The 22467-nt window shown below is 33.6% G+C and overlaps 1 protein-coding gene and 1 long non-coding RNA gene across 8 annotated transcripts; one reads left to right on the top strand and one right to left on the bottom strand.

The window, feature by feature from the left end:
• Positions 1 to 12302: 12302 nt before the first annotated feature.
• On the bottom strand, positions 12303 to 16764 carry LOC141670809 (PI-PLC X domain-containing protein At5g67130-like). 3 transcript variants are annotated; one of them, XM_074476815.1, is made up of 8 exons: positions 16524 to 16761; positions 16289 to 16411; positions 16034 to 16174; positions 14300 to 14398; positions 13289 to 13592; positions 12987 to 13210; positions 12793 to 12879; positions 12303 to 12622 (listed from the first exon to the last, which is right to left on the bottom strand). In XM_074476815.1, the coding sequence occupies exons 1-8, from the start codon at positions 16578 to 16580 to the stop codon at positions 12461 to 12463; spliced, it is 1197 nt and encodes a 398-aa protein (XP_074332916.1). In that variant the 5' UTR covers positions 16581 to 16761; the 3' UTR covers positions 12303 to 12460. The 3 variants fall into 3 exon arrangements, with proteins under 3 accessions (XP_074332916.1, XP_074332915.1, XP_074332914.1); XM_074476814.1 differs by having other exon boundaries at positions 12782 to 12879; positions 12987 to 13592; positions 16524 to 16764; XM_074476813.1 differs by having other exon boundaries at positions 12987 to 13592; positions 16524 to 16763.
• A 2157-nt stretch (positions 16765 to 18921) lies between these two features.
• LOC141673089 (uncharacterized) lies at positions 18922 to 21890 on the top strand. Of its 5 annotated transcripts, none has more exons than XR_012555802.1 (6): positions 18922 to 19123; positions 19272 to 19410; positions 19735 to 19887; positions 20862 to 20948; positions 21076 to 21505; positions 21605 to 21890. It is a non-coding gene; the product is annotated as an uncharacterized LOC141673089 (long non-coding RNA). The 5 variants fall into 5 exon arrangements; XR_012555804.1 differs by having other exon boundaries at positions 20862 to 21171; positions 21374 to 21505; XR_012555805.1 differs by having other exon boundaries at positions 20862 to 21194; positions 21374 to 21505.
• The last annotated feature ends 577 nt before the right edge of the window (positions 21891 to 22467 follow it).

The raw sequence follows: 22467 nt of genomic DNA, 5'->3' as shown, positions 1-22467 counted from the left end.
CTACATTTTCTAGACCTGGAGTTATTTGTATTACTGTATTTAATTTTAATTGTAACAGATAAAAAAGGAAGGTTGAATTCGGGAGAAGAACCGGATAGAGCGATTTTTTGGCAAAAGGTTCGTAAGCGGAAACACGGTCAAGAGGTCGATGAATATTTGGCTGTTGTATGCGATAAAATTGTAAGTTTTAATTTTGGTTAAATTATTTAAATAACCACAGTCAATTAAAAAAGGCCATACCTGAATTAGTGCAGTAATGGTAATTATATCATTTTACTGTTACATTATATCACATAAATTATATCGCATTAATTACATTAAAGTAGGCGAATCAGTAAAATTAGGATGACATAAATCAGTAAAGTAGGCAAATCAGTATAAATAGGACCCATGTCAATGTTTTGTATTATTTTTTTCATGTTTGATTTAGCAAGCTTGTGTAATTTAAATAGGTATAGTTAATTGGTGTTTAATCATACTTTTTATAATTTAGGACGCATTACATGGCCACTGATTACAATTATGCGAAATAATTATAATTTATCTTTTACTGAAAACTAGTTAACTCCATTTTGGTTAATTTATTTTCTTTTAATTTATTTTCTTGTTAACAGAACGTATTGTTGAAAAAAAGGGTGAGATTCAGTTTTCTGGTGCTGAAGATGTTCCGACAACGACTTTGGAGAGTCGTGAGCATTCTAGGAGGGTTCGGGCTGTTGGAGGGTACATCACTCCAAAGCAATACTTTAATTTGCCGAGAGAGCCAAAGCTTCGAATCACAAAGGCAGAGTTGATGGCCCGTGATCGACAAATGGATGAACTGCTTGAAAAAAAGATACAAGCTCTCAAGGCAGAGATCGATCGCTTGAAGTCGGTGATCGAAAGTGGAGGTACTTTTCACTCTCCAATGCCGTCTGAAAAGGCAAGTTGTGATCCGGATAAGGATAAAGAAATGAAGTCAAATCCACCTTCTGCAAGAGGAGTTGTGTTGGTATATAAAGATGATGACTGTGTTTTTACAAATGGCCCAGCTAGGCCTTCACCTCTTGGAAGTCATGTAAATTTTTTTAATTTTGTGAGCAACCTTGTGATTTATCTTACTAAGGTAAATCATTGTTACCTTAATTTTTTAATTTTGTTTATTTAAATATTATAGGCCCAACGATCTTGTGAGCTATCTGTCGAGAGACTAGAGAATAAGGTTGTATTTGGTATGGTATATCCTCGCGAGGATAATTTAACTGATTTGGTACATGGAGTTGATATACCAATTGGACATCAATGTGTCTCCATTGATGGCCTCATAAAACCAGATGTCTTGCTTCCAGCTGAGACGCGTGGTGATGATATGATGACTATCCGCGATGCTCTAGGATCTTTTTTGGCATGGCCTGAGGAATTAATTAGCTACACAAATGTTGCGGTATGATGAATAATATATATATATGTATAATATTATCTGAATTTTGAAATTAAATTGTTCATTTCAAGATATTAAAAATTAAGTGGTATGTACATTTTATTTTGGTTTTATATTATCATCAGGTGCGGAAAAAGGAAGGCCCCGAACAAGTGCTGAAAAAATAAAAAAGAATGATGGGTTGCAGGATTTGAAAGCACAATTCTTTCAAGCAAAGCCAGGTGCGAAAGTGCCAAAGGGCTTTAACCTATTGTATAAACATGCAACAACTTGGATGAAAACTACCGGGGTCAGTATCCAGGTTCGATGTGAGCCGGATGTGTTTGGACATGAAAAAACAATATATTTGTTGCATGAGAATGTTGTGTCTTTATTGGAGTTTGAAATGCTGGGCCAAGCAGTAGTTGCAAGTTACATGGCGTCAGTTACCTTTTTTTCTTTTTAATGATCATTTCTTTTTAATGTTTGTAATTTTCCAGAACTTGCATTTTGATATCAACACTCTTTCGATAGGCACTTGCATTCTGAGATTAGTGAAATACCAGAACTGGCAGAGACATTTGCTTTTATTGATCCTGGATCCACATATCACGTGAATGCTGATTTTGAAGCATACATTTTAAACCGGTTGAGAGAGGGTAACCCGGATTGCCTATTCTTTCTTTCGCATAATCAGAAGTAAGTACTTATTGTAATACTGAAAATGAAAAACATGGATAGTACAGTACAAACTTCTATGTGGTGTGTCCTATCTGTCTTTGTTTTTTTTGTGAAAATAGTATGCATTGGATTTTGTTCGTTATCTGGGAAGGGGAAATATATATTCTGAATCCACTACCTCACCCGACACAATTTACAGAACTAGAAAAGGCGTTATCAAAGTAAATTTTTATTAACGTAACAGTTTGGTATAATTGCATGTTCATTTCTGTACATTGTATGAGATTTTATGTTTTTTATGAAGGGGTTTGAAAAGTTACAACTCTGAAACCGGTAGGGGCAACAAGATGGCCAAGACAAAGTTTCTTAGTTTAAGGACAATAGATCGAGTACCTAATATTTGTGCTTAATATATATGATTTATTTGACATGCCTGATTTGTCTTTTAATTAATGAAATAGGGATCTCCCAAACAACCCGGTGGGATTGAATGTGGTATGTAATAATGCGATACATGAAAGAAATTATCGATGATGTTAAGTTAAATTTTGCTAAAAAGGTATTACTTTGATGCTTCCAGTTTGCTATATACTGAGATATGGTTACTTTTCGATATGGTTACTTTTCATTCATGTACTGAATTTTTTTTGTTTGGAATTTGTAGTGGTTGGCCAAAAATCGATCGTGTTACAGCATTGAACAGCTAGATGAAGTTCGCATTGAGGCCCTGCAGTTCATCCAAGAGCATATCTGATCAATTCTTGTACTCAAGGTTTTTTCTTTTGCGTAGTCGTACATTTGGTAATTTAGACGGTTCGATGTAGTAAGAATGTAAGTGTATGAATGCTGGGGTTGGTGTATAGGTTTGCAAATGCTGGGGGTTGTATATTTGGTAATGTAGATTCTGTAGTTTTTGAATGATTGATGCAGATGATGGGGTTGGTGTTGGTGATTTTTGGATGATTGATGCAGATGATGGGGTTGGTGTTGGTGGTTTTTGGATGATTGAATGGTTAAATGTATGAATGATTGACTGGTTGGATTTGTGTGGATGCTTGTTATTCCAATGTTTTAGTTTTAGTTATGTACTAAAGGACATCGGTTTTATTTATAACAAATGTCTATTAGTAACGAGTACATTGCTTTTTTAGAAAATTAGTGATGTAAAACTTTACACATTTTGGTCTATAAACTTCTTACACATCACTTTCAATTAAGAAAAGCTGATGTCAAAAAAGATAATGTACATCACTTTAAGGTAAGAAACTAATGTCAAAGAAATCCAGGTTCAAGTCTAAATGAAACATAGAAATCGCTTTATTTAAGATAAAAATGATGTCAAGTAACATTATAAACATCACTTTTAACCAAACAAAACTAATGTCAAAAAACACAATGTACATCAGTTTCAGACAAACAACTGATGTCAAAGACTAACATGTTCAAGTCTAAATGATACAAAGACATCACTTCATTCTAGAAAATACTGATGTCTATACGCTAAATTAGACATCACATTTCATTAAAGAAACATATGTTTAATATGTCATTTTACATCACCTCTGTCAAAATTATCGATGTTTTTGTGACAAAAAACATAGCTCAATATATGTTTAATATGTTTTAATAGGTGTAATTTAGTTATTAAATAATTTTGTTATAGCATTTTTTGTAAAAAATCATCACATAGACATCAGTGTTTTTCACTAAAATCGATGTTTTTGTGACAAAAAACATAGCTCATGATATGTTTAACATGTTTAATTATGTGTAATTTAGTTATTAAATAATTTATTTATAGCATTTTATGTAAATAATGAACACATAGACATCTGTTTTTTTAACTAAAATCGATGTCTAATCGAGTATAGACATCGGGTATTCACCGATGTCTAGAATAGACATTACTGACATCAACATCGGTTGGGAAACAACATAAACATTGGCCAAAAAGTGATGTCTATGGACTTTTTTCTTGTAGTGACTTTAAACTTCTTATGAGCAGCATACGCCAAGAAGATTCTGATTGTTTATAGCCTAGCAACAGGAGCAAATGTTTCATCATAGTCAATACCTTCCTGTTGGAAATAACCTTTAGCCACCAATCTTGCCTTGTTACTGATGATTGTTCCATCAGAATCAGTCTTATTTCTGAAGACCCATTTTGTGCCTAAATTGACCTATTCTTAGGTCTAGGCACCAGCTTCCACACTTCATTTTTTTCGAACTTATTCAATTCTTCTTGCATAGCCATGACCCAATATGTATCCTTGAGTGCATCTTCTACTTTCTTTGGTTCTTCTTTTGAAAGTAGATTATGATATAAAAATTCATTCTGAGTTGCACTTCTTGTCTTTACACCGTCATCAGGATTTCCAATGATCAGATCAGGAGTATGATCTTTAGTCCATTTTCTTGCACTGGGAAGTATCCTTCTGGAGCTAGATGCTCCCCCTGAATTGTATGCCTCATCAAATGTATTTGAGGCTCCCCCTGAATCTGTTATGTAATCTCCTAATGAAATATTGGGACTTGACTCATGTTCATCTGATGTTGAATCAGCATTGGATCCTGAGAGATTAGATTGAGAAGAACCTTGAGATGATTCTTCAGTGTTAGTACCATCAGCTGACCCTTGTTGCTCCCCCTCAATATGTGCAGGTTCATTAGTACAATGATTATCTTCAGAATCTGAAGGAGTATCAGGATTTGGATCATCAGGATTTGACAATTCATTAGAGTTTGATCCAGATTCCAATAATTCATTTTCATTTGCAAAGTTTAGATTTTATGAGTGTCTTCTTCAAAACCAGGAATCTTCCTATCATCAAAAGATACATTTATGGAGACAACTACAGTATTTGTTCTCAGATTGAAAACTCTGTATGCTCTTGATGGTGAGTATCCAACAAAGATTCCTTCATCAGCTTTTGATTCAAACTTTCCTAGCTGATCAGAATGAGTTCTCAAAATTAAGCACTTACATCCAAATACATGAAGATGTTTGAGACTGGGCTTCTTTTCTTTCAGCATCTGATAAGGAGTAACACCATGTCTGTTTATCAGAGTGATATTCTGAGTATAACATGTTGTGTTTACTGCTTCAGCCCTGAAGTAAGTGGGTAGTTTTGTTTCTTCTAGCAGAATTCTGCCACCTTCAATCAAAGTTATGTTCTTCCTCTCAACAACACCATTTTGTTAAGGTGTACCAGGAGCTGAGAATTGTTGTTGTATGCCTTTCTACTTGCAGAATTCCTCCATTTTTGAATTCTTGAACTCAGTTCCATTTTCACTTCTCGGAATTTTCACTTTATGAGTGGATCCATTTTCAATTTTCCTTATGTGATCCAGAAGAATTTCTGGAGTTTCATCCTTCCTGTGTAAAAAATAAACCCAAGTATATCTAGTGAAATCATCAACAATTACGAGTGTGTACCTTTTCTTGTTGATGGACATTATGTTCACTGGTCCAAAGAGGTCCAAGTGTAGCATGTGATATGGCTCAGAAATAAAGAATTTTGTTTTACTTTTGAAGGATACTCTTCTTTGTTTGGACTTTTGGCAAGCATCACAAAGACCATCAGATGAGTATAGCATATTTGGTAATCCTCTTACCAGCTCCTTCTTGGCAAGTTCATTGATTGAATTGAAGTTGAGATGTGAGAGCTTCTTGTGCCAGTTCCAGCTCTCATCTACTGATGCCTTAGAGATAAGGCAAGTAGCTTCCTTCTCAAGACTTTCATGTAGCCTTGCTTCATATATGTTACCATATTTGTATCCTATCAAGACAATTTTCTTTGACTTGTTATGAACAACTTCACATTGTGAGTCATAGAATACCACATGATAACCTCTGTCATTGATTTGAATTATGCTGAGAAGATTATGCTTCAGTCCTTCCACCAGAGCTACATTCTCTATTGCTACCTTTCCAATTATCAAGTTGCCATATCCCATAGTGTGTCCTACATTTCCATCTCCATAAGATACATCTGGGCCAACCTTCCTCTCAAATTCTGATAGCAGGGATTTATTTCTAGTCATGTGTCCTGAACATCCACTATCCAAGACAAGTGTATTTTTCTTGTTACCCTGCAATCAGAAGAATAATTAATTAGAAGGATTTTTAAGGACCCACACTTGTTGGGCCCTCTTTTTGGACAATTTAAGCCTTTGTGTGTCAGGAGTACTTCTGACAGTTTTTCCTTTATCAGGATTTGTCTTGTCAGAAGCAGATTTAGTAGAGTCAAAAGAATTAAGCACACAAGCAACTTTATTAAATTTAGGAAAAGGTTCATAATAGTTGTGATACAGATTATGATATGAACTACAAATATAAATCGAATACCAACTACTACCACAATGAAAATAAGGATTTTGTGGTTTATAAAATACTGATATACCCCTAACATCAGACTCAGGAATAGCAATTTTCAAATTCTTACTCATCCTGCAATCAATAGCAAGATAATTAGTATTTCCACAGTTAAAACAAGTTTTTCTAGGAGCATTGGGAACAACCTTATAATTAGAGTCCTTAGAAATACCTTGCTTACCATTCCTGTTTCTTTTAGGACTTTTTACTTGAGGTTTATCAGTGACCTCAGATAATTTCTTTTTCAATTATCTTGTAAACAAAAGTCCTATGTTCTTTTCTTTCTTAACAGTTTTAATGGTTTCCTTGATTTCCTTTCTTTGAGATTTATTACTTACTAATTTTTCTTGTGATCCTGATGTTGAACCCTTTTCAAAGATAGATCTAGGTTCATCAGCTTCTGTAGAGATAAACTTAATAGGAGTCTTAAGGGAAATTTTATTTTCTGTGTCATCATCTTTAAGTCCATCTTTATAGCCAAGACATTCTTTCCAATTTTTCTGTGAGATCATTTTATGTGCTCTCTCACATTCTTTCTTCAAATCAATCTGATTTATTAAGTCTGACTCTAACTGTACATTTCTAGACTTTAAGATCTCAATTTCAGTTATAATTCTATTATTTTCTAGAGTCTTATTCTTAAAATTACCATGCAGAGATTTTAGAATAGATTTCAATTCAGATATATCTTCAGTATCAAAAGAGAATAAAGGAGTTAATACATTAGATTCAGAGGAAGTAGGATCATCAAAGCTAGCCATCAGTGCATAGCATGTGTCTTCATTTTCAGAATCAGTGGAGTCCATCCAATTCTTGCTTGATGTAATCGGGCTTTTTTCTTCCCTTTGTCATGTTTTGTCTTCTTGCACTCTGTAGCAAAGTGACCAGGTTCATCATAGTTGTAGCACTTGATTTTTGTTCTGTCTACATTTCCATCTTTAAAGTCCTTTCCATCTCTTCTTCCAGTTGACTTTCTTTCACCTCCAGTGAACTTCTTCCTGAAGCTTCTATTCTTCTTAGACTTTCTGAATTGCATCCTCTTAAAGCCCTTAACCAGTAATGCAGCCATTTGCGTGACATCAGAGTCTGTCATGTTCTCATCAGTTTCAGAATCAGTATCATCATCAGGATTTGATGATGAATCATTAGTATCTGATTCTGTCATATTGTACTTCTTCCTTGCAACTTCAACAGACCTTTCTTTTGAAGCTTTATCATTCACTTTCAAAGCAACTGATTTTCCTTTGCTGCCTTTCCTCTCTTTCCTTTGCTGGACTTTCAAGTCATGAGTTCTCAGCATGCCATAGACTTCATCCAGAGTAATTATTTCCAAATCATACTGATGTCGTATGATTGAAGTCTGAGTCTCCCATTATTCATTCAAGGCTCTCAGAAACTTGGTCTTTGAATTATCTCGATCATACACCTTTCCCACCAAAGACAGATTATTGAGCAACATCAGAAATCTGTCATAGATGTCAGTGAGACTTTCATCAGGCTTGGCCTCAAAGTGTTCATATTCTTGAATCAGAACAGCCATTCCGTTCTTTTTGATGGCCATGGTTCCTTGACATTGAGTTTCAAGAGCATCTCAGATCTCTTTGGCAGTCTTGTAGGTTATAACCTTGTTTGACATCACAGAATCAAGACTGTTATGCAAAATATTTCTTACATTTACATCTTTCAGCACATCTACTTTCTCTTCTGGTGTCCACTCACTCTTCTCCTTCAACTGATAATGTTCAGCAACAGTAGGAGTTGCAGGCATCCGTTTTGTTGGCATGTATGGTCCATCATTAATTACGTCGAGATAATTTGGATCTGTAGCTTCCAGGTGCATGAGCATCTTCACCTTCCATGTAGGACATTCAGTCTTTTTCAGAATGGGGATTTTAATACTTTCATACTTGTTCAAAGACATGTTTAGATCGCTTCTGATTGTATGTTTATCAGTTTGCTCGGATACCAACTGTTGCCCAGTAAAGATACAATTATTTAAGGGGGGTTGGATACAATTATATAAATATTTCGATTAAGTAATAAAATATAACAGTTTTTTATATTTCTGATAAAAACTGTTACAAAACTCTCTCAAGAAATACTGATGTTCTTGAGAGCTGCTAGGTCGTATGATGCTCGAGATCGATACACTATGTGATGACCTAAACTGTGTTTATATACTACACAACTACAACTAAACAATCTAAGATATGAATTATCAAAAGCAAACCGAAATTGATACATATCTTCAATTGAATAGATAAAGTCTTATAACTCAGACGTAAAAGATATCTACTCCACAATACAAGGAACAGAACAAATCTTCTAAGCTTGTTGTATCCAGATACTGATGACATCCAAATGCTGATGGTGTGTCAAATCCTGACGATACATCAAATACTGATGACACCCGAACAGCCAGATCATGAGCTTCTTCTGATCATTGAGAATCAATACGTAACACAACTGCCTAATCCACCTTATATAATTGTTTTGTAATCCAATTAGTCTTTTAAGGGCCTTAAACAAGGTCTCAAAGTAAAGCGAGGTGTAAGGGTCCGCTCGCGAAACGCCGTTACATAAAACAGTCGTTTCTCCTAAACCGTACATCGGATCTAAGAGAACCACATACCAAAATGAAGCTTACAACACGATCTAACTAAATATATAAAAGTTACAGTTTGGTCAGTGAGTTTTATGATCCTAATTATAATCACAAAAAGTCTATATGCAAACGGGCATTACAACGGCTATATTTATGCGATTTCCAATTTTTACTAATCCAATCAATTCATTTCAACTACAATCCATTCACAACTTCAAGATCCAACCCTAGGATACTTATCTTAGCAACAATGAGATCAAGATCCTCAATCCATGTCAATATTATACCATCTCCATAATCAACTAATCTACTTAACAATCAAAGTTCAATTAAAGCTTAATCATTCAAATAACTACTCATCCATCCAAACCATCCCAAAATTCAAGCAAAAAAACTTAGTACTTAAAGGTCCAGAAGTTTTATACCTTGATTTGTGAGGAGAAAGTTTCTAGGAAGCCTTAAAACCTTGATCAATCCTTATACAATCTTGGATCTCACAAACAATCAAGAAAACAGAAAGTTAGATTTTGAAGTTTCTAAAAGTCCTATTGAAAGAACTGTACAAATGAGGGTATTACCTTGCTTATTTGTATGATACTTGTGAACAAGAGTTGTAGGTCATCTCAATACCTTTCCAAAGAGTTATAGAACATAATATTTGAGTGAGTATTGAAGGAGATATGGCAGTTTGAAGTTGATGCTCTGATTTTGACCGAGAGCCTCATGAAGAAATGAAATGCTTCTTTGATTGCCTTGGTATTTATGTGGTGGTTTTGTTATCCTAGTTAAAATTAACCAATGTTTAACCAAGGTTAGAATACTTGGCCATAAATCAATCTAAACAAATATCTTGCTAATCATGCTTACATCACCCTCCTTATGCCATCCATTTGCCACATGTCTTTATCTTGTGGTTTGATGATGTCATAATCCCTTGGATTCTTGTACAAGCTTGGTTCTTGGTCGCTTATTTATTTTACGATTCGCTTAACTCTCGTTTTCGTTAATAGTTTGAGGGTTCATATCCGGAATCTTGTTACTTGGGCTTCCGTAAACCTTTTTTTAATATTTTATACTCTTTTAATGATCCTCTCTTATAATCCTTGAATTTAAATCATTTTAATCATGATACCTTATACTCAATTCTTTAGGTATCTGGTGGATTTTCGGGAAAAATCAAAGTTTCCGGATTCGAATTCTGACGACATTTACATACACTCATTTACTTTATGGAATACTAATACGGTCTCAGAATTTTCATAACAGTACCTTTATATAGTGTGGTCTGATAATTTTCCTTAATCAGCATAATCATCAAAAGTTACTATTCATTAGAGTTTCAAAAATTTCCAAAAATTGGGTTTATTACAAATCTCGTTTGATCGTTCGAGGGAACATATCCGTAGTTTTTATTATTAGGGGTTCCCTAACACCTCCTTAATATCTTTTATTCCTCTATTCATCCTCTTTTATAATCTTTAGATTTAATTGCTTCAATCTTAATGCTTTATACTTAATTTCTTGGTGTCTGGTGGATCTTCGGGAAAAAATCTAAGTGCTTATTTTTGAATTCTGATGACCTTTACGTACACTCAAAATTCATTATCGAACAATAATATGTACTCAGAATTTTCATAAAAGAACATTTATATATGGTTGCCTGATAATATTTCACAATCAGTAAAATTTACTATTCATCAGGATTTCAAATAGTTACAAAAATTGGGTTATTACATTGGACACCAAAAAAAACTTGATACATAATGTAGAAAAGGCAAGTGAAAGTGAAGCAACCCATGTGAATTGTGAACGGTGGAATCACGATTATCATCTTTCTAATTTAATTTTTCCCATCGACCGGTGAGATTTTAAAATTTGACTTCAATATATTTTTTTTTATCTCTCAACGATCAATTTACATAACACATTTGCTATATTTCGACGTGATTTAAAAAAAATTATTTTAATTTTTAATTTTCACTATAATGGGATTTCCGACGGAGTATAACCCATTATAACCATAAATATATTATATTAATAAATTATCTTTTATATAGATAATATACAAAAAACAATTAAAATTTGTAATTTTTATGTTAGTGTATGATACTCGCTCCCAATTGCTACATGCTGGTAGAATGATGGATGGAATGCGCAGCGGATGGTGGATACCGGTATGCGTGATTTGGATCAGATCAGTTTTAGGGTAAAAATTAAATTAAATTATGAAAAACAGTCTTAGAAAATTTCTATCCGGTTAACCGCATCATTTACAGTTGCAAATTCGTGATTTGCGGTTCAACCATTTACTATAAAATATTAAAAATCACAAAAAAATAAATATTAAAAACGTTAAGTTCGAGTTACTTGATAAAGTAACATTCAAAAATAAAAAATACAAAATCTCGCACTATTAAATATATTAACTAATATAAATCGCAAGGACCGTAACAAACTCGGGTGTGCTTGGTCACACGCCCCTGCTGATAATAACAAAATGTTAGAAGATTAGGCTAATGAATCTGAAACTTAAATCATAAATGTAACAGATTAGGCCTGAAGTTATAATAAAATGAGTGTTAATCCATAAATCTTATAATATTAAATAATAAAATTTTAAATAAATAAATGTATTTACTTATTAGTTTATATACTATATATATATTACAAATATATTTTGCATTTGCAGTTGCAGTTGATTTTGCAATTTTTAGAAATTTAAAACCACATTCAAATCGGAAATAAACAATTATTAAAATTTTCATTTACAACCAATCTGTATTTCGCGATTATCCAAAAAATATATTTTGACTGCGAGCGATTAATGCGGTTGAAGGGTTCGACCATACACCCAAATAGAAGCTATAACTCCCCCCTTAACTTTACCCGGCTTTTTCATGCCCGGGCCCATGAGGCCATGACTTGCACAGGCTTGCGTTCTGGTAAATAATTAAGTACAAAACTTGACCATTGTATAAGGTGTGGCGTCTCGGGACTATTTTCATCTTTTTGTAATTCCTTTTTCTTTTTATGCAAAAAAAATTACCCAAAAAAAAACAAACTATTATTCCAGACCAGACTCAAAAGACTGTTACCAAATTGTTATGGCTCTGGGTATTACAAGTCTCCCGAAATAATTAAGTACAAAACTTGACCAATCAATGTTTGTCACCGAATTGTTATTGTTACCAAAGAGATATTTGTGGTTCTGGGTATCCCCAAATTGTTATATAGGGCCAGAGTACAGTGCTAAATAAGTCATATCCAAGAAATATGCAAGTATAACATTATCATTAGTCACGCTTTAGTACAACAAACAAGGGGTATGTATCTGTATGATGTCATTTGCTTGGAGTTTCTTATGGGGCTCTTGGATATCAATCACCGGATATTATAGGATTTACATATGTGAAAGCAAGGTATTAGCCAAGGAAAGTACTCCAAATAACCACATCAGTTTAGCTGGTGTGCATTCCACATCAGCAGGACTGGTATTAAATTGTTGCTGCGCTGAAACTTTGGCCCCGGGTGGAGGACGACAATCTCCAGCTGTTGAGTTTTCCTGCACATGGTGGATTGGAGATATTGAATTACTTCTTCTTAACTTATGCTCCAGTACACAAGTCCTTTGTAATTTTATTTCAATTTACTAGATTAAGTAGAACAAACTGAAAGTAAACGAAGTTACATGTATATATATACTAAAAAAACTTTGGTTTACTTAATGTGAACCTTGCAATCCATAATGGATTGGCACCCGCAAATTAGCTCTCCGTTTGCCATATCTACAGCAGCAGGGGGGCCCCCTCCATCACTTCTCTGCAAATATTAAGCATAGAAAGCATTTATAATCCGATGATGTATTTTTGATCTTTCTTAATCTATAACAATATATGTTGCAAAATATTCAATACACCATTAATTACCTTGTAGAAATCAACAGCTATGAAATTAGGCCATCGATTATCAGCTACTACGCGACAAGTGTTTATCATGTCAATCAGAGGGGCTGAGTTATACTTGCAAGCTTGTGTAGGATTTGGTGTGTCCGAAAAGTAGTTCATCAGAACCAGTGACCTTGTTCTGTTATTCATGGGAAGAGATTCTGCACGGTTTGGACACAAGCCAGCTTTCATGCCGCCATCACCATCTGCAAACAGGTTGTGTAACTGTAATATTTCTTTTGTATATATTGCTCGAAGTGAAAGAAAGTGGACATTTAGCTCACATTGATTTTCCACCAAGTATCCCCATTCATAAGCAATGCCTTCAGTTGCTTCTTTTTCTGGTCTTGAAGTAAAAACTACTAACCGATGATTTTGCTTGAGCATGTCATCTATTAATGGCCAGTCTGCACCATCTTTTGGCATCTGTGATACTGGGAACCAGAACGGCCTTAATCCAGCAGCATCGAAAACCTTGTTTAGCCCATTCGGAGCTGTAACATAATCTTCAATAAATATGGTGACTATCTCAGAAGTGTTTGTTACCAAAAATGCTTGAATCTCTTTCAGAACATTGATTGCAGGTTGCTGATAAATTAGTATATCTACAAGTCAGTTAAACCATACTAGGAAGTGAAACAGTGACAAACTAAGATGAACATCTAATTTAAGCCCAATTCAAGCATCATCATTACTGAAAAAGGGGGACAATTCTAAAATTGACAATACTTGCCCCTTCATTTATTAAGCACGTATAGATTGCAAAAATGATCAATAATTGCCCAATAAGCGCCGTTGTATCACGGCTGGCCCTGGCATAGTGCAAGTAGTGCGACCGCACTAGGCCCACCAGGACTAGGGGCCCAAAATTATATTTATCAATGTATACATTTGAGTATATATTATATCACATATATATCACATGTCAAATGATTCCATTTTAAGTATAGAGATGATATGTTGAAAATTATTGATATCGAGCATATTATCGATTACTTTGCTTTCAAAAATGCAAAAAGTAGTTATTTCAAATGAGGTTTGTGTTTGCAAGTACTACTTCAGTTTTGACTTGATTTTCTAAAATTACGGCCATTGGTGTAATAAATTTTTCTTTTAAATATATTTCAATTTATGTGAAATGTTTACTTTTTAATTTTCATTTTAATTCTTTTAAGGGGGCCCAAAAGAAATTCTTGCACTAGGTCTACAAAGGCTGTGTAATCGTAGCATATATATCAAGGTTGAATCGTAGTATTAAGGGGACAAAAACAAACTCGGACGATAAAACCACTTACAAATGCCGTGTAATCATAGCATTTACCACCGAAGGAGTGACATAACCAGACATCGTTTTCATAGTCATACATATCAAGCATAAATCCTCGAACTCCATTCTGCAATATAACCAATTTCAGGATAAAAAATAAACTGAAATGTTGCATATAATAATACTAATGAGTAATGAGATGAAAGATTCAACCAAGCTAATTTAAGTACATAGGGTAAGCTATGGATTGTTTAAATATGAATTAGATAAATTATACTCCCTCCGTCCTTTTGATTTGTTATCAAAAGGAATCAAAAGGATTGGGTACGGAAATTAAGAAATATGTATAAAGTAGTGAAAAAGAGAAAGAAAAGTGGGTGAAGTGGTGGGATTCATTGATTTTTAATGTATAAAAGGAAGATAGTGGGGTAAAAGTAGTGTGAAAAAGGAGGAAAGGTTGGGAAATGAGGGAACCCATTGACTATCTTTGGTAAGTTTTGAAATGTAAAGAAATGAATAGGACATCTCAAAAAGGAAACTGTAAAGAAATCAAAAGGAGGGAGAGGGTATATAAAAGCAACTAGGGAAATTGAAATAAAGGAGTAGACATAAAGAAATGAAAAGGAGGGAGAGAGTATATAAAAGCAATTAGGGAAATTGAAACAAAGGAGTAGATAGTTCAGAGCTATGTTACCCGGACTTGGGTATGGGTGTCGGACACGGGTTCGTATCCAAGTGTCGGACTCGGCAATATTCTGAAAAATTTACATGTTTTTGGCCTAAAATAAGTGTTCAAGTGTCCATACTCATGTCCGAGTGTCGAGTGTCCGACACGGGTACTCGAAGCAAAACGAAGAGTCTGGGTAACTAAGGTTCAGAGTATCTATTCATGAAATCTTATGTTGAATCACTGCACTAGTGGAATGCCAACATTCAGGAATCTGAACTTTGTAATCAAAATAGTTAATATAGAACAGCCCAACGAACTCTATCTTCATTTCTGTTGTTAAATTATGCCCTGCACTTTTTTTTTTGAGAGTTTATGCCCTGCACTTGATGGGACTTGTTTCATATCACTAATGAATCTGAATCAAGGAAACCTCATGTAAAAGTTGAAAATCAGAAAAAAATCAAAAAATCCATATCAGTAGTTTCTGACCTTTGGGGTATCTGTTATTTAAGTGAAAGGTTAGCACCAAATTCCTTGGCTACAGAAGAGGAGTATCCTAGCAGTATAGTATATTGTATCTCTCTGAACTTGTAGATTGTTTCAACAAACCGGAGTTAGTTTATTTTCAGTTATCAAAACCGTCGCCTAGTAGTCTATTACCTTACATATACATTGTGAGATTTCGTCACTCTAACCTAAACAGGGGAGCAACAGTTGATTGTGTATTGTGTAAACACATTGTTTTGACTAAATACAGAATTGTAGCAAGTAGTTTATCTCTTCTGTGGCATTTCTTTAATGGTAGCTTAGAATTTTCAATCTGTTGTATCATTTCCATGTTGCCACTTATAAATCATAAAAACCATGTAGCAAAAACATTATACATATAAAATCCAATTCTTGTTGGCGAAACCAAATAATCTGATGTTATAAAATTGTAAAGTATTCCTAATATACTCTGGCACTCATGGCACACAAAGCAATACATTTGCCAATAAAATTCAGAAAAAAAAAACAATCTGTTGTCTAAATTGAACAGAAAAACAACAAATTTACACAGCAAAACTAAACGGGATATAAGTGAGAGCATACTTTAAGTTGATTGGTAACGGTATCCTGCTGGCACTCAGGAGCTAAAATGGTACTTGTAGCTGATTTTGAATTTGAACCCGTCTTAGCATATGAGTTGTGCGTGGTTAGCCATGAGTACCGATTATACGGCAGTCCTAACACCTGAAAAATTGATCTAACTTGTCAATTCAAACACACAAGAAAAAAACAATATAAATGGGGGATGTACATTCGTACACACACACATTTAAACAAACAAAATGTACACAAGCATACCATTGTAGTTGGAATGAGAGGTCGCATTCGAATACAGCGAGTCCTGATATTTCCAGTTATGATACAGTTTCGACAATGTAAACCATCATTGCAGTGTTTATCAAGCAGACATGTTTGTCCTTGCTATATGAAAAATCGCCAACAACAGAAATATTAAAAAGAAGATTGTGTCACAAATGAAACCAAAACTATTGCTACGTTAATATCATAAAATTATAGGGACGGGCTAACAAACCTTAACAGCCAACGCATGAGAGACGAGAAAAATCGCAATGAAAAACAACAGTTTCATATTTGATTAAATTGTTGAATTCACGTGCATACAAATAATGCATGCCATCATATTCCTAACCTGAGGAGATCAGGGATATCATATATTAAATATAGATTTAAATAAAGAGTGAGATATAGTGTGCCCATATCATGTATCTCAACTTTTTTTCCCTATCTCTCTTCCCAAAGAGATGAAGAGATATCAGCGAGTCTTTAATCTTTTTATAATGACATATTATATGTCCTCATATTCAAATCAGCAGCCTGGGTATTTTTTATTTCTCGGTCCCTGAATTTTGTAATTAAAAACACAATAAAAACTAATATTTTTCTTGTTTGGCAGGAGTACAAACTAATATTTCGAATTTCAATTTATATTATAAATCTAGGCATACATAAAAATTAACTACAAAATCACTACCCCATTTTTAGGAATGATTTGGGATCCACATTTTATATTTATTTTATTATTATTTCTTTACTTTCAGCTAACAAAAAGAACGTATATTTTAGAGATTTAACTATTTCACAACTTTAACTTGTCACGTATCTATTTCTCTATATCTCTTGTTCTTTTTATTTTTCTATCAAAGTATCATCAGAGTATCAGGTATCACTGATTATTAATTTACGACAATAATTTTGAAAACGTATACAATTAATTACTTATGATAATTCTTTATTATTTTGTTTTATTTTTAGTTTATGGAGGGGGAAATTGAAAACCAATGGCTGGTGGAGATGGACAATGAAGAAGGTAAAGAATTAGAAGAATTAGGTGAAAAAGGATAAAATAATGATGAAGAAAGTTGTTAGATATAATTGATAATATCAGGGGAAACTATCATAATTTTATATCAGGACTTATATTAGTATTTACTGGAGAGTGACGTCATCAGTACTGATATCAGTACTTGGTGATCGGCAGATGATGTCATCAGAATTTTTTACTTCAGTAGATATTCGAAGAGGAAAAGGAAACAGGAATTTAAGGCGGTGAAGGATTTTATTTCAGAAGTATTGTAATAGGTTTCCTTGTTATTAATAGAATATGATTCCTTATACATTGTGTAGCTATGCTCTATATAAAGCACAGGTTAGGTTCATGCTATAAGCATTGCGAACATTGTTATATATTTCGCATAACTTAGAAGCTCTCAAGGATATTTGTTCATCCTTTTGAGAGAGTACGTTTGTAATCAGTTTTTATCTGTTAATAAAAAACTGTTGATTCTGTTTAAACTTTTTCGAATTGATTGCATTAACTGTATTCACCCCCCTGTACAGTTGATTACGGGCCTAACAATTGGTATCAGAGCTTACTGTTAACATATAAACAGTTTAAGATCTGAAAATCAATCTATAATGTCAGACAAAAAAGAAGAACCACAGAATCCAAAAGCACAAACCCCAGCCACATCACAAATAAGCAGCAACATGAGTAGATATGAAGCAATCAAGGTGTCAATCCTGAAGATACATGAATATCCAATCTGAAAGTCAGGATGACCATGTATTTGGAAGCCACAGATCCTGAATATCTAAGCAGAATTTATGATGGTCCTCATAAACCAATGAAGGTAGCTGTTTCTGTTGTAGGAGAACCAGAGAAGATGGTTGACAAAGACAGGAAGGACTATACTCCTGAATATCTTTTTTATTTATTATGAAGGATGCTAAAGTCAGACACATCTTGCACATCAGTCTTGATAGTGTTATGTCCAATAGGGTTATTGGATGTAAGACAGCAAAAGAGATATGAGATTCTTTAAAGGTAAAGTGTCGAGGTACAACTGCTATCAAGAAGAACAGGAGGACAAAACTTATTCAAGAATATGAGCACTTTGACTCATGAGACAATAAGTCATTAACTGAGATCTATGACAGATTTCAGAAGCTGTTGAATGACTTATCCCACTACGCTATAAGTGGGCTACTGTAATGGAAGTGTTACAAGGAGTGTTACATTAACTAAGAAATTTTTATTCTATCGTAACACCTCTCAATTAGTATTAGTAACATAGTTATAAAACTAGTGTTATAGAGAAATGTTGATGTTGCACAACATGACCTGGTGTTACATTAGTTATTTTTTATTTTTAAAACTGTTAAAGTGAAAAAATTATCATAGATTAGTATTAAAATTATATTTTAGATTCTTTATGACTATAATATATCATATATAATATTATACATTTTTAAATTTTATTATTTATAAATATATATGATATTTTTTTATTATGTATATAACAAAATATTTTTAATAATTACAGTAAAAAAAATAAAATACAAAGTTAAAAATTAGAGGTGAAATGAGAGGCGGGATTTTTCCCCCAAAAATAAAAAAACACATCTGTATACTCCCCCTTCCATCGGTTTAGACAAATTATTTCTTTCTCTCTCTCTGAACTATCTCTCTTCGAACCCTCTTTCTCTTGAACGCGAGATTACTGCTTCAAATTAGGGTTTTAACTCAAAATTTGGTACTTCTCTGGAAAAAAATTTGGGATTTCACCAGCAAGTCTGAGAAAAGTTTGGGACTTCGAGGAAATCGATTTCTAGGTATCTCTGAGTAACTTCACAACAAATAGATTTCTAAGTACTTTAAAATGTCCTAAAATTGATTTGTAAGACTTAGCAAACTGCTGAATTTGATTTGTATAATTAGTTTATTTTCAATTTTTAATTTTTTTTATAATTTTTCTTTTAGGGGTTTACTTCCTAGATGCTCAATTAAAGTAATTGGATTCGGGGGAACGATTATGATTATATTTTAACTCTGTGATTCTGGTGACGAGAAGTGTTGCAAGTTTTATCTTTACTTTGAATATACTGGTTCTGCATCATCAGTAAGTAATCACCAAGGCAGCCTACATAAATTAGGAAACACCTTGATTGTGTTTTTTGAATGACTTCAATTTATCCTGTTTATTTTATATCATATATAGTGGAACTTATATGCAGTGTTAGTTACAATAGTGAATTACTCTGGAAGAAAAAGTTGGTCCGTGTTCTATGCCGTAAGAATTAAACTGATAATTTGGCCACATCTTTAATATGTAACAATTAGCATAACATTCACGGTAGTGGTATATTTGCTTGTTTAAGAGGAATGAAATCCTTTTATTAAGTCCAAATATTAGGAAATCAATCTTTCGTTTGACTTCATGCAGGAGGTTGACAATGGTTATCACAGTAAGACACAAACTGATTGTTGTACTCATTGTCAAAGCAACAACCATCTTGTCTTCGATGAACAAATCAGAATTATATGCAAATATTGTTCAATTGTGCTCGTAGAGATCAAGGATATTGTCCCACCTTTTGTAAGTCATATGCTAATCTTTGTATCTACTTTTGAGTGCTGACTTGATATATTGGTAAAAACTAATGTCTTATTCGATATAAATAACCATCTGACTATATTTCAAACTAAATTTCGATTTTTCTTTTCTATTTACATGCATTTTTTGTTTCAAGTAATCTGAATCAGGTAAACACATGGTTAATGGTTTTGTGATTTATATAGCCCTTTAAAAGGAGGTAATTTAAGTATGTTATATTTATTAGGATGTGATTAAAGATGATCATATGTGTGATTTCTTAGTGAAGTTCAGTGTTAATTTCTAACCTAAGTACCTCTGCTGGTTCTGGATACATTTTCTCAGACAAAATTTAGTCATGTCAATCACCCTGATTGGCCTAACTTCTTTACGTTTTTCTTTTGGTGCGTGTAACATAGATTTATTTCTTAAATTTGCCAAACTAGTTGCCCTGGAAAATTTCACGCTAGTCATATACATTTTTTGCTTCAGAATATTCTGGCTTATTATATGACACCATGTCCTACAAATTTACGCCAATGGTGAGTTAGGGACTACTCATTCTCCGGTAGTTGGAGATAACTTAATTGTCCCTTCCTGTTTTTGTTTGATGAGTAATGTTAGTTGAATAATTTCTGCCAGTTTCAACATATGTTGTGTTTACTCTAATTATTTAGCTGGATATGATCTGACAATGACATTGTATAAAAAATTTGAATTTAGAGGGGAGATCATTATAAAGGTCTATCTGATTGGAAGACACTTATAGTGTAGCTGATCTACTTGTAGGTGAATAAAGACACCAATCTATCTATGGGCTGCCATTTTTTGTTGTTTATTATTTGATATATAAAGCAGGAGTACTATTGAGTATTGACCCTTAAGAATTAAGATGAATGAGCATATTTAATTTGCATAGTAGAGATAATATTATAAAACGAAGCTCAAAATTGCATACAATGTTACTTTTTTTCCAGATCAGCACCTGTGTGACATCTACGACTGGTGACCAGTAGAATAGGACAGGCTTCGCATGTCAAAGAGCAGGCCACCTCATGTAACGAGTAAGTGACAAATGAAGATTTGGTTCTTGCCGTTACATGAAAAAGAAACATAATATATGTTCTTAACGTTTCTATCTCCACTCTCAAGCCTTAACCCTCTTCCTCTTTTTTTTTCTTTATGGTTAAGGTAAGGCGATATTTGAATCTTCAACCTCTGTTCTCGTTACATGACTGGATGATGCACCCCTGTTTGTGAATGGGAGATTGAATTTCATGCGCATATGTAAAGATATTTCATGCGCATATGTAAAGATATGAGCATAGCGATTAAATTACTTGCTGACTTTACTTTTCTTGAATATTTCCGTTCCTGCTAGATAAAAGTTGTTGCCTTTTGAATATTTATGTAAATGTTTTATCTGTAAAGTTGCTACCTTTTGAATATTGCTTTAACCCTGACAAATTGATATTTTTTTCAAATACAGGATTGGTCCGGTCAAAATGATAGCGACATTATTTCAGTGCTCTGCGGATTTGGAACTGTGCTTTTAGGTCTTGCAGTTTTGCACAATACCAGAGAGCCACCCCCACCTCCTTCAGGTTCTTGATACTACCAAGTATGCGCATATAGTCTGATTACTCCCTAACCTACTAAGTATGTGCAATAAGTCTGATTATTCCCTAACCTACTTTGATATATTTTTGTTATGAATCAGATTTCTCTCGAGGATAGAAATTTATAAGAAAAGATGGTGAAGCAGAGAAAAATGATTATTGGGAGAAGCAAAAGCCAAGAATTTGTTATGGGAAAAAGGATGGCTGCAAAGTATTAATAACCTTCGTCGTAGTTTGGATATGCTTGGAGTATGGTTAATTGATTGATCGTATTGTTGAAATATTATGTGGTATTTGTAACATTTTTGATATGTATTAGAGATTTTAAACCGAACATGTATTTCAAAATTTCAAAATTAAATGTTTCATATACCTATTATAGTGTAATTTATGTTTTAATTTAGCGTTAGATTACAAATGCTACTATTACTTAATTAAAAAGATTGGTGTTACAATTGATAGAACAGACTGTTACAATAAGTTATATGGGACCCATAAGAGGTCCCACTTATGCAATATTGATCGAGTTATTGTATCACTCATTGTGCGTTACATTTAGGCCTGTTAGTGTTACAGTAGGTGCCTATTGTAACGTTTTCCTCTATGTTACAATAGATCAGTGAAGTGTTACATTAGGGTGTCTATTGTAATGCTCATATACATAACATCCCCTGGTGTTACAATAGGCCTATTATAACGCTTTTAGGGCATATTATAACACCATTTAGGCATTACAATAGCCCACTTATGGCGTAGTGTCCCTTGTCAACAAAGAATATGATTTGGAGGACTCAAACTTGAAGTTCCTACTTGCTCTCCCTCAAAAGTGGGACTTTAAAGTCACATCAATAAGGGAGAACTATCAACTTGATAACATATCTCTAGATGAGGTCTATGGAGTTATGAAAATTCATGAACTAGAGATGGAGCAAAGAAGCAAGAGGAAAGGATCTAAATCTAGACC

This window comes from Apium graveolens, chromosome 7, assembly GCF_009905375.1.
Source record: "Apium graveolens cultivar Ventura chromosome 7, ASM990537v1, whole genome shotgun sequence".
In the NCBI taxonomy this organism is placed as follows: Eukaryota; Viridiplantae; Streptophyta; class Magnoliopsida; order Apiales; family Apiaceae; genus Apium; species Apium graveolens.
Note: the sequence above shows the minus strand (reverse complement) of the source record. Positions and strands in the feature narration are given on the sequence as shown.

What these genes read in the sequence shown, in the direction of transcription:
- LOC141670809 (XM_074476813.1), bottom strand. Translation starts at nt 16,580, where the DNA reads ATGAAACTGTTGTTTTTCATTGCGATTTTTCTCGTCTCTCATGCGTTG. An exon ending in CCGTTACCAATCAACTTAAA is followed by an intron (nt 14,399 to 16,033) that starts GTATGCTCTCAC and finishes GTTATATTGCAG; the next exon opens with AATGGAGTTCGAGGATTTAT. An exon ending in AATCCATTATGGATTGCAAG is followed by an intron (nt 12,623 to 12,792) that starts GTTCACATTAAG and finishes CACCATGTGCAG; the next exon opens with GAAAACTCAACAGCTGGAGA.